At 32.1% G+C, this 13,153-nt stretch overlaps 3 protein-coding genes across 3 annotated transcripts; 2 read left to right on the top strand and 1 right to left on the bottom strand.

Moving 5' to 3' along the window:
• Nucleotides 1–5,633: 5,633 nt before the first annotated feature.
• TPHA0K00115 (uncharacterized protein) lies at nucleotides 5,634–6,509 on the top strand (the record flags this gene model as incomplete). The annotated part of the gene is made up of 1 exon (XM_003687532.1): nucleotides 5,634–6,509. The coding sequence occupies one exon, from the start codon at nucleotides 5,634–5,636 to the stop codon at nucleotides 6,507–6,509; it is 876 nt and encodes a 291-aa protein (XP_003687580.1).
• A 3,862-nt stretch (nucleotides 6,510–10,371) lies between these two features.
• On the bottom strand, nucleotides 10,372–10,914 carry TPHA0K00110 (uncharacterized protein; the record flags this gene model as incomplete). The annotated part of the gene is made up of 1 exon (XM_003687531.1): nucleotides 10,372–10,914. One exon carries the CDS (start codon nucleotides 10,912–10,914, stop codon nucleotides 10,372–10,374), a length of 543 nt encoding a protein of 180 aa, XP_003687579.1.
• A 1,688-nt stretch (nucleotides 10,915–12,602) lies between these two features.
• On the top strand, nucleotides 12,603–12,917 carry TPHA0K00100 (uncharacterized protein; the record flags this gene model as incomplete). The annotated part of the gene is made up of 1 exon (XM_003687530.1): nucleotides 12,603–12,917. One exon carries the CDS (start codon nucleotides 12,603–12,605, stop codon nucleotides 12,915–12,917), a length of 315 nt encoding a protein of 104 aa, XP_003687578.1.
• Nucleotides 12,918–13,153: the final 236 nt, after the last annotated feature.

The raw sequence follows: 13,153 nt of genomic DNA, 5'->3' as shown, positions 1-13,153 counted from the left end.
TGACAAAAATGTGTCACATTAAAAGCACATTTTAAATAAAAAAAATTGAAAACCAACAAAAATTATTTGTTAGAACATGAAACTACTTTGCATCAAGGATCAATTCGTTCAATCGGTTCAATATTGGAAAGAGCCATTGAAAAGGGGAGAATTAAAAATATGAGGAGATAAAGAACCTTTTGTTCTGTCTGCTCCATGTAAAAAAGAAAATAAATTTAGGAAAAGATCTTTTATATGAACAAATATCGGAAAGGTCTACTCATGGACGTGCCAACTAATAAGTATATTATTTGCTTGTATGTCTTCTATAAATGAAACGATTGCTGTATTAGAGAATATTACAATTAGCTTTAAAAACGAAGACACCCCGAAGTACAGACCATATCGAAGAGCTGCTAGGTGTGTTTTTTTTAATTTTAGACAACCATTTAAGTGTATTAAGTGAAACAATTGAGTATATTTCTTCTTCTTGTCCTACATTGTGAAAAACAGAAAATCTCAAAGGTAGCATAAGATATTGTAATTTTCAGTGTTACAGGGAAGTCAAGAAAGAATAATCAAACAGAAAAAACAAAATGAAACTCAACATAACAGTTGACAATGTAAGACAAGATTTAAAATAAATTCCGTGTACTTTATCTTTTTTAGCTGTTCACATTATCCATCAATATGTGGATCTCTAACAACAATAACATCACTGCTGATTAGTATATTCATACCTACTAATAAGTGTGTCTGAAATTTTACTGCTATTGTTGTTTCGTCAGTGTCCATGGGCTTCTGGAATTATTTTCTTTCTTATTTCAACGTTATTCTGGTTCTTTCAGGGCATTAAGTATTTTGGAAACGGAGATTATCACGGAAAACATGTAGTTCTCTAGAACTTACAGCGTATAAGGAAAATATTATAGAAACTCATAAGCTGTGACTAATGAAGTTAGTTATATTCACAAACTAAGGCAGATAGTTGATAATATTAATCCATGTATAATAGAGGAATTGTTGTACGTACTAGTCGGATACATTATTATAAAGCTAATATAGTGATCTGAAACACATCTTTAAATGTAAACTAGAATAGTCGTAAGATCCATTAATCATGATCCACCAGACAAAGGCTAACTGTAAATAGACTTTTAAAACTGTATTGAGAAATACAGTATACTGAGATCGTTGCTCTTGAAATCATTCAAAGAGCTTAGTCGCTATCACAATTGTAGTAAAACACAGACTTACGTGGCGGTTATTCATAAGTAATCCGTTTTGATAGCACCTCTTCATAACTAGGCAACCTTCGTTCGAAACCTTTTCTTTCCGTACACCGAATATCAACCCCGGTTGTCACACAGAACATATATCTAAAGCCAGAACGTGTGCCTAACTGGTATAGCCGCGCCTCTAAGATGAAGAGTAACACCCACATTTTTCCCATGTCTAGCCTTAGCTACACGTCTGTAGCTAATAGTGACACTAATGTGAAATTAGCCGCTGTTTCTCTTCATTGAACAAATCAGGAGAGTGTAAGTGGAAAGATTGAATAGCTTCAGCGCTATTATTGAAGAGTATATTATATAAAGGATGTAGCTTCAGAGCTTATAATATTTATTTGCTGTTCTTTCTTTTTTCAACATAAGTTATATAAATTATATGTGTAACATAAATATATAGACATGCCTTTTTATTTTAAGTGATTTACTAAACGTCATATCAAGCGAACGAGTTTGAACGATAAATAGACTGAATTGACTAAACGAGTCGTTTATTAATCTTAGACTCGTCTAATCACATTGCATGCAATCTGTCTTTTCAACTGGCAAATCATAGATACTATAACTTCTACTATAAATCTCAGATTCCTGACATAATTTTGTTAACACTTTCCTACAAAATTATATTTACACCCATATCTTTCAATTCCAAATAGTCAGAACATATTTCTACAAAATGACCACTGACGCTGTCATTACCATCTGATTGAATATATTTCTCTCTTAAGTAATGTCCATATTTCCCATTTTGTTGGGCTTCTTATGGAATCATTGAAATAACTTGGGCTACTATTTTGGATATTAGACTATGATCTCGGAATGCAAGAAGTTTAGAATACGTATGGCAATGTATCTGTTTGTATATGTTTTGAATTACAAAGACAAGTCAAATAGCTTGAGCAGAGGAGGAGCAGAGGTATGGTGGTTGCACTAGGTAATATATAAACTGTGAATGTAAGCAAACACCAATGAATTTAAATGTGCCCTTTTGCTACGTTTTCCTGTGAATGGCTAATGCGTGCAATGACGCAGCAGACTGTTCTCCCTGCCAACCGAAATTGGAAATAAAACGCGGTGCGTCTTCTTTTCTCCCAACTTCTGGAGAGTCATGGTTCCTTGCGGGGTAACTTTCGGTGGCGAAACGCGCAACTGCAGTTCGGCACAAGCGTGCGGAAAACGTCTTCTAACAATTGCTATTTGTAGTGACAAGCGTGGTTATCCGAAGAGAGGAAACCACGGAGATTTAACAGGATGATCCCTTTGTTCCATATTTAACATGAAACGCAGTTTCGTATAACACGAGACAACGGTGGACCATAGTTTTTTCAATGCCATACCGGCTGTTTTGAGAAGCGCGAGAGATATCCGCACTGCGGAACATGTGCGTATTAGGACGACAAAAATTGCTATTTCCTAAAGTTTCTGCGGTTGTACGTTTTGGTAAACTTGTTAGCGGAGGATAAAAGAGAGTTGATAGCGCTCTTAGCAGTAGGATATGCGCGGTATTTTATTTTCCGATCTCGGCTGGCTTGAGAAACATACAGCCTCTTCGGATGGGGAAGCAGCGTCGAAGGGACTTTTCCTTCTCTGTTCGTGCACTCTGACAGTCTTCTTCCGCGGCCAATGAATGCGGTCACAGTGATTGATGCAACCAAGTATGAAGGTCCAGGGAAACGCGACTCTTGAATGGGGCGTATCAACTGCTACTGTCATCCCGTAAACAAATTCCACCTGTTTTTCACCTGGTTACTGGAAGATCTCCAGAGGAAACGAGCTCAATTGATGGACTCCTCCGTGTGACTGCCCGCGCAGCAGACATTGCAACATAAGTTGCGTATAAATGTACACCATGTGCTGTTGATGTTATGCTATAGTTAAAAATTTAATAAACTAACATTCCAGCGAAACATATTGTGTTCACGCTTCAACGTTGTGAAAATATAAAACATTTAAAAATATAAAACATTTAAAAATATAAAAAATACATACTACCAAATAAATAGAGTTCCTGCAAGTGTGAAAGTCGGTTTCAATTAAATTGTTGTTTCTTTAATGTTCTATAATTTCCCAGTAAACTACAACTAAATACATAAGGCGTAAATAATGAATTACAATACAGCGTTACAAACAAAATTGATCTTCTTCCTGTTCTTGGTTTCTAATTCATTCTGCCGTGCAACTGGTTTTGATAATAATGTACCAAATGCAAAAATTTCTAACAATAGTAATCCTGAACAAGATGTCGAATGGGGTACTCTTGCACACGGAATACCATATTCATATTTCGGTATGATGCCAGGGGTTAATGAAACCTTTATGTTAGGAAGTGATTGCATGGGTATTACTGCTAAATTATCTGATTTAAAGTATTTTTTAAACAAACATAATAATAACTTGAAGCTCTCAAAACAAGACTTGATGAGCTATGAAGTAGATACCGAGGTAGAACATTTAATGCAAATTCTAGGAGTAGAAAAATTGGTTTTTAATAACGGCTCTGTCTCCATTATACTGAACAATATTGTTGCAAATTATAATTCAATGGTTAGGAAAGGAACTGATCGTGAAGCTGGTTATTGGTCTAATTTAGCATCGACCACTTGGGATTATGTTCAAGGAAAATTGCATTCAATAGTTAGGAAAACATCGCGGTACTTAGTATTGTTGAACGTTCTAAGGGGGTAGTTGTTAGTTTGGGTAACTTTCTTAACAACTAACAATAACTTCCAATTTCTACAGAACACTTCATGTGGTGGTATAACTAAATGGGTTGCTGTAAAACGGAATGATGGGACAACAGTTAGATACCTTATAGCAGTATTACCGTGGGCGACAGGTAAAAATTGTGATACCACAGCATCTCATGATACCATAGCATGGGGACTTGAATTAAGCTTAGAAGAGGCACAAAGAAGTGATATGGATGCATGGTGTAGTAGAGAAACTCACGAAGGGACATGGTATGCTGATATTAAGTTTGTCAGATGGGATAAAATAATTGGATTTATTTACAATATTTGGACTTTGGTATGTCCTTAATTCTAAAATAAGGAAGAAGTTAAGAGAAGTTATAATATTAAAATTTTACAGAATACTCATATTCAAGAAAGCCATTTTATATTTTATATACGGGAGCATTCGTATGTCGTGTTTGAAGTATAATATATATTGTAATTGTTGATTTCAAGATTTAATTCAACCAAATATTTTGATAATAAGTTATATCCAAATATAAATTAACACAAGAGAGACATACATATTATTGGAGTTTACATAGAAGAATGTCCATAATGAGTAAAATATTACATATATTTTGTTAAGTTCTATATGACGTAGAATCAAGGTGAACTATTATCCGTACTTTCTATATCACTAATGATATATTTTTTATTGAACATAAAATCATGTCGACGTAAAGATTGCATTCTGTCAATATATTATTACCAATATATACAGTGCGAATACTAGTTCATGTCTGCTCTATTTCCCTCTATCTATAACTAGCTAATGGATTACTTAATGGTACTAATGAACTTGTGCCAGCATTTTATACATCTATTTCAGTATTATTGACATGAGCTATTACTACTTTTACATCCTAAACATTACTATTGCGTTCATTAGCCTTACTAGTGTTCTATAGAATACCATACGCCATTTTTTCGAACACGATTTCTAGCCTATCACCAGAATTGTTTGTTCTTTTATACTAGAAACTCGAATTGTACGAAGATTTCTCAACGCTTATTTAAAACACACTTTGAAATTTGAAAATTTTTTCGAAATATGCGCGTGAGAAACTTCAGAAAGCCTCGGAAACAAAACACAACAGTCGTAAGCTGCAATTTTACCGTCTAGGTCGTGTTCTAAGATATCCTTCTGTAGAACAAACCAGACTGGAAATAAAATACCTCGCGTGATATTTGTGGCGAACTTAGCACAAAGCAAATTTAATGTTCCGCGGCTGCTGGTTTCATGGTAACCAGAAGCCGCGAAACTCAACAATGAGATCTTCGCAGTGCTATATATTATGAATATGGTGACGTGATTTCTGAGAGCATCCTAATGAGCGTTCCGGCATCTGAAACGTTTTCGAAATTCTTTTTCTTCCGCGGCAACGAAAAGTCAATTAGCGAGAAGAATTCGTGAAGCAAATCAGTCACGTTTTAACAACCGATTCATTAGCAATAGGCGCGTCCAAAAATACTTATGTTCGCAACTGCAACAAGGTGAAGCCCTGGTAACTCAAGACATTATAGACTAGCAGCAGATTATCGTAGTGCTGCTGAGTTCTGATGATTTCACTTTCTAATATACTTGAACATCTCATATATAAATCTCATAAACTATGTTATTTATAATTAAATGGAATTTCTTTTTTTTATTTTATTAGGGCCGACTGTTGCTGATGATCAAACCAGCGACGTAGAAGAATATCAAGTAATGACAGAAGCTTTAGGAAACGGTTCATTTGCTGTCACTTCGAATCCTAAGTTATTCAAATTAAGTTTATGGGGAGCCTTTTTTCATGAAGGTACATCCACAGCTTGGGACTTATTTAGATGTTGCAAAACTTGCGAAAGCTGGAACGAGGTAGCACAAAGCACCGAATGTGACCAGGCTGCAAGATCAGCAATTAGAACAGTTGTTCTTGGTGGACTTTTAGCCGCTGGTTCAGCAAATGGTGTCTTCCGAAACAAAAGAGAGCTTAGTTCTCATCACGCTCATCGGACTAATAGCATCGTTAATGGTGTTAAAAGTGGTCTCCATCCAAGTCTTGATTACCATAGTCATTATACTGATAGCATGGAAAAGCTCAGTTACGTTATTTTAGGAACAGAAAACGTCGAACCGATTATGAACGTTACTTTATCATCAGAAAGTTATGGTAACGGTGTGGTCACTGCTAAAGCTGCTTTAACCAATAGCACTTTATCTAAAAGGGAGGCTAACTTATTCCCTCTATGTCATGGACAAGTCAGTGTTGACTATTGCAGAAATGAAAACTATCTTTTGAGTACATCTTCTTCTGGTGTTTATGATGCTGCAACAGTAATTTCAAATCATGCAGCACCAAATGGAGTTAATAATTCGGGCTACGATGGTTATTTATTCGACTATTATAAAACATATGTATGTGATGAAGCAAACAAAAATTGTGATTGGTATGGATCTTTTAGATTGTGGTATGCCGATAATACAAACACCTATGGATGGTCAAGATGTGATACTGGTTTATAGTTTATTTAAGCAATCTTGCTTGCATTTTCTTTTGTAAAAAAATATGTAGTAAAAATTTATATGCCAAAACATCAATTACGTTATTTCAATTAGTTAATCCAATTTGTTTCTTGAAAGTATATTCTAGACGTCTGTTTCGAAATTTAAATAATTTGCAAGGTTTAGTTATATTGTATTCTTACGACTACTACCCTCTTGCAAGAAATTTAGAAAAGAACAACATATAACTTTCTATAAAAACTGTAAGTTCATACTGATGGTTATAGTTTGTAAAATGGAAACAGATTAGAACCAGATATTTATAATTAAAAGACTTTAAAATATATCTTTAAAATGATACAGAACAAATTCGTCTTAACAGTCAAAAATCTTTAGCGCAAAAAAATAATATTTGCATTGGATGAAAGAATATTTACCTTGGAAAATATGTTATTAGATTATTTTAATAATATATGATAAAATGATGAATTTAACTGTCAAAAAGAAAGTATAAATAATTAAAAACTAATCATTTCTGAAAAATCCAACAGAAGTCTAGTTACATATTACAAAATTATTCTGAAGAAAAAGTTAGTTAGCTTATTATTTAAGTAAATATCTATTAATGTAATATTCAATTGACTGCATTTAATCATAATTATACTGTAATTATTTCAGCATTTCAATGATAATAGGGATTAGTAGAAAATATTCTAAGGAGTTATTATCTAATGAAATTAATGACTTCAGCTCAGTCCCGTTCTGTATCAAATTGGAATTAAATATACTAAGAGGAAATCATTAAAAGTATTACTCTAGCTTTATATATTACGCTAAAGAAATGCAGAACAGGAACAAAATCTGTAATTAATATTGGAAAGAGCAAATCAAATACCACAATCATACTAACTTTATGTTCCCTAACCTCGTAAAAAATAAGGATACGTGAACTAATATTTGCACTGCATCTATGGGCAATAATATATTGACAGAATGGAATCTTTACATCAATTTATGAGAGTTGGGATTTCAAGATACTGCTAGATCTTAATGTTGAAATCTGAACCAATTACTGATCCAGTAGTGTTAATTGATTCAAACTTCAAAACAATTATAAGTTTTTGTCACATACATAAACAATCATAAAGTATTTTTTTGCGACAGCGATGAATGTTGGAGTATTGTTCCCAAATATAAAAGAAGATATGAGAGAGATGTATTTAAAGAATGTAATTTACAAGACTAGAGTAAAATAAATAGTTATATATAATTATGTGAGTGAGTGAGTGAGTGAGTGAGAATATGGCATAGTATCACAGAAGTTCAGTGACATAGTAGCGATGTGATAGGTTTAGGATAGGGTTGTGAGTTGTGATGGGTTTAGGCAAGGATATTTGATTGTTGGATGTAATGGATAGAGAGGATTATATATATTAAATGTATGTTAACAGGTTAGATAAATGTATCTAAAGAAGGATGGAAAGGAGATGTGGAATCGAAAGTTAATATACATGATTAATGGAAGTCTTTTAACGAAAGAAAGATGATATACTAAAATATAATTTTGAGAATTAAATATTAAATTATAATATATGAGTAATATATTAATATAGTAATATAGTAATATTTGTTTTTTTAGAAAGATAGTTAGTAATATGATGGGATGATTGGATAAATAAAGTTAATGTGTGTATATAGATTATTGAAAAGGAAGTTACTGTTATATAATATTAGAATTTAGTTAAGAGTTTAATAGCTAGAGTTACTGAAGAATAAGGTAAGTTGAAATATTTAATAGTGAAGATATTAAGCTAAATAAGTTTCTGGATAAGAAGTTGCCAGTTAGTCGTTTTATATTCGATTGTTTAGATTATGTAGTTAAGCGAATGTATTCAGTTTGGAAAAATAGAAGATAGTGGTTGATGATTACAATAGCAATTAGAGTTAGATAATGTTGATTCGTTATTGGTATTAGTTGTCATTTAATGTTAATGACAGGTGATACGGTTTGAGATTATTATAGTTTTATGGTAAGTATAATCAAATGATGAAGGATAGTTAGTTGTTTCATATTGTTGTAATTGTAATTATTGTAAGATATTAGTTAGATGATGATGGTTAATGGTGGACAATTGTGAATGCTTATGATTAGGAGCGGTAATAAAGGTAGTCAGTTCTTGGCATTGGTTAGTTGTTGGTGAATGATTAATTGTTGGTATTTGAAGTTAATGTATATATGTTTATGGATAAAAAGTTGGTAGTTGGTGGGTTTGTATTCGATTGTTTGGGATATGTAGTTGATTGAGTTGAGTGGATACTAGTAAGTGGGTAATGAATATTATTTAGTTGTTCTATATTGTTATAATTAGTAAATAATTAATTAATAATTGAATGTATGGATTAGCTAAGAAAATAGGTGATAGTAATTATTGTAAGCATTAGTGTTTATTATTATTTATTGTATTATATATATTAAAAGAAGATGGATGATTAAGGTTCGTAGTTAATAGAAGTATGTTTTTGTCTAATGATAGTATTGGTTTAGGATAGGGCTTTTATTATTATTAGTCCATGAATGATGGTAATTGTTGATGGGAAGTGAGTTAGAAAAAAGAGGATGTTGGTAGGGTTCATTTATAGCTAAGGATTAAGGAAAGAAGGATTTAGGGTTAGTTAAGTGTTTGATGGTAGTTAATGATCAGAATTAGTGATTGATAGTTAGTAGTTTAGCGATGATGAGTTATTAGGTATCAGTTAATGATTAAAGGAAGAAGGATGTTATGTATTAGTAATTTGATGACGAGTAGGGAAAAGAAGTTGTTGGAGTTAGAGTTGGTGAAAGTTTAATAGTAATTGTAATAGATAATGGTTGGTTAGTAGGTTAGGGAAGAGTTAGCAAAAAAAAAGTTGGTAGGGTTTATTTATTGTTAAGAATTAGGGTTAGTTATGTGAGTTGTGTTAGTTATTAGATTGTATGAGTGGTAGTTAAGTGATGGTTATCAAGGTTTAGTTATTGTTATTAGTTAGTAGTTAATGATTGTAGTTGTTGTTAGTAATTATTGTTTGTTATTAGTTATTAGTTATTGTAAGTAGTAGCAGTTAAGTAGTGACGTTATGAAGGAAGTGGAGGGGTAGGAAGTGCTTGTAGTTATGTAATAGTTGAAAGAAAGGAAGTCATGGTTTGTAGTTAGTATTTGGAGATAGGGATGACGGAGCGTATTAACATCTATATTGTGTTTTAATATATCCTTCTGGGAGATACTACCTAAAATAGAGCAAGAATGTTTCAATGTGAAATGTATTGAAACATCCTAACACATTAAAGAATTGAAGGTTTTAGGGACATATATAAAGCACAGATTCAGAGTAACATAGTATGTGCAAGAGTCTAAATGGAAGGGAGTAGACGTGAATTAGTAGTATTCGCACTGTATATATTGGTAATAATATGCTGACAGAATGGAATCTTTACGTCAACATAATCATAAAACTTGATTGTTTAGCGATTAATTAATCAAAAGATGCAATATAAAGAATCATTAGATTGAGTGATAGAGATATTTACTCCAGCAATGAATGTTACTGACACTAAGATAATAACTTTCAAATAACATTCAATATATAAACGTAAATATACTTAACAACATATTGATATATGTCCTTAAAACAATAGTCAATTCTAATTAAGAATTAGCAAGATACTCACACAAATATTTGAATTATGGTTTTCCGTTAAAGATTAAATGTCAATATTACCTGCAGTATAGCAAATTTTCAAAGAATTTAGGACTATAAACTAAGTTTAACCACCGTAATGCCTTCCTTATTTTGCTTTGTAGTTACTTTACAAAATATTTAACTAGTATTGTCGCAATACAAATGTTTATATTTCATGGTTGCCAATATATCTCACTCCTTCGAGAGATGCAGCCCATATTGATTTAGTGGGTCCAAAGAGCAACGTTGCATAAATAACTTGCTGTTTACTTAACATTACAAAATATTCCTCTTCATAAGGATTATAAATCTTAAATTTATTAGTCATGTAAAATATGATATTCGCAAGCTCTCTTTCATGCAATTCGTAGAAACTTGAGCTAGATGCAATATTTAATTTATAATAAATTCCACCTACTTGTCCCACAACAACATTATTATCCAGAAATAGCTTAGATTTAGCAATAAAATATATGAGCCAAAAACTTCTCTCCACAAGCCTATATATATTTGTAATGCAGTCATCAATATAATCTAGATTATAAGATAAAGTATTATTCGCAGGTAATCCAAAATGGTTCCTAGGTTTACAATCATTTCTGGTGCATTTCAAGTGCGGTTTTAAATTGCAATTATTGTCTTGGATTTCTGGATGCTTGTCATCAGTATAATCAGGATTGTAAATTAAGTCTCTATTATTCTGACACATGGATTCATTAGAAATAAGTTGGCTAGCAACTGGTATTTGGGTAGTCACTTGTGCTGTAATTATACTCCAACAAGCTAAAAATGCAAAACAAATTGGCTTTGCTTTTCATGTTTCAATGGAGAATATGTGAGATTGAATAATTGTTCTGCTTGATATTTTAAAATTTGCCCACGTTCGTTGTTCTCATACTACCAAAGACTTTGAAGAGTTCTAATCAAATAGATAATATGAAAAAAATATGTATATTAGTTTTATATTTCAGATATGTTTATGCTATTCTAATTTTTTTACTTTAATTCAAAAGGCGGTGTGGTGTAGATGATCGAATAAATAACAAAAAGCCACATCACACAATTTATCACCGGATTTAAGTAAGAAGCTAGCAGTTGAAAAAATTCGACGCTGCATCAAATGACAACCACTGTGAGCTAAGTTACTTCTAATAATGTATAGATGTAACTTAGCAACCTGATAAAAGAAAAATTACGGAATGATAATACAGACACAGTTTTGGAAATCTATGGTTTCCGTACAGCTTACCTTTTCCAACCAACGATCCTGAACCTTCGTATCATATAACTGAGCGAGGCATTTTTCAATATTTCTTCTTTCTTCGTTTACAAAATAATACGAGAATTTTTTTCGCAGGAAGAAGGATTATGAAAAAAATTAATTTTTAAGAATTTGTTTCAATTTTCAAGAAAAAGCTGCATAAAAGAGCCCTTTTAAAGCTTCGAAACGAAAATTTCTAGTTTGAAACTATTAAAATTCGATGTTTACGTTGCTATAGTGAGGACATTGCCTGAAATACAAAATAAATGCTATTCATTGATTGATTTTCAAAAGTAATTGAATTATTTTAATCTATAGTGATTCAGTGTAGTACTTTACTTTTATTTTGTTATACTGAAGAGGGGAAACAAGTTGACATGAACTAACACAGGTTATATTGATAAATTGAATAGTTACTTGAAAAAAACTTTTCATATAAAAGAGTGGTATATGTTGGGATAAATGAAAAGAAGTTTTTAAATTTTTTAACTAACAGAGTCTTTTTCATATATATGGAGGAAGGTTTGTTAAATTTTGTTAAATTTTAGTTCCTTCCAATAGAATACATAATTTACTTCTCATAACAGATCCCAGTAACGGATGGTTCATAGATTCTGGTTTCAATTACATATTTCAACACTTAGAGCGCTTTTCATTTCTGGATTGATTCATGTTTTTATCCTCCAAGATTCACCTTTTCTCTTTTTTTGTTTTGTTTTTTTCGTTTTTGAGACAAGGCCAATGCTTAGAACCTTCGAAAGAAACTGAATTGAATCAGAACCTATATTTTGATTCAAATGGTGACATACTCCCTCATGTTCGAATTGATCTAGAATTGAGTAACTTTATTGATATAGACTGGGATGCTATTATTTCAAATAAAATATCTAATATCTCAATTAACTATAGTACGTTAAATATTGATAATCAGGTTGGACAACAACAATTCAATACTTCTATTAGTCGCATTACCAAATCGGATACAATCAGTAAACGCACCAACATGTACGAATGTATTTCTTGGTGCATTGGCTCAGATTCATGTGTCAAAAAAACTACCGATTTAATTAATGCATGTTGGGCAATAGGTTACGATAATTTATTCTGCCACAAGTAGTAATGATTGTAGGGTACTCATGGGTCATGTTAGTGGTGTATATTATAAATATGTTCCTAATACAGGAGAGTGTTCGTCAACAATTGAACAAGAGACCATTGCAGGTGCTATTTATTATGCCTTAAATCTAGTTGAAGGAGGAGATTACCTTTGTAATGTGTATTATTTCACTATGAATCACTTTGGGACTTGGCATGGTATACTTTATGTCGGCCCTGGTATAACAACTTGGGGAGCAACTACTGCGAATGCACAAAGTAAAGGATGTTATAGTGAAGGATGTGATGGATTAATAAGTCCATATTCCTGTAATAGTAAAGACGATGGTAACTAAGCGAATGCCAAATTAACTTACAGAAAATGTTGAGGTAAAGATTCCATTCTGTCAATATATCATTACCAATATATACAGTGCGAATACTAGTTCACGTCTGCTCTATTTCATATAGACTCTTGTACATACTATGTTACTCTAAATATCTGCTCTATATATATCCCTAGAACCTTTAATACTTTTATGTTTTAGTATGTCCAATGGGGTTTTACATAGTACAATTTTAACTGTGAATC

Source organism: Tetrapisispora phaffii, chromosome 11 (genome assembly GCF_000236905.1).
Source record: "Tetrapisispora phaffii CBS 4417 chromosome 11, complete genome".
NCBI lineage: Eukaryota > Fungi > Ascomycota > Saccharomycetes > Saccharomycetales > Saccharomycetaceae > Tetrapisispora > Tetrapisispora phaffii.
The sequence above is the reverse complement of the archived record's forward strand: the minus strand, read 5'-3'. Positions and strand labels throughout refer to the sequence as shown.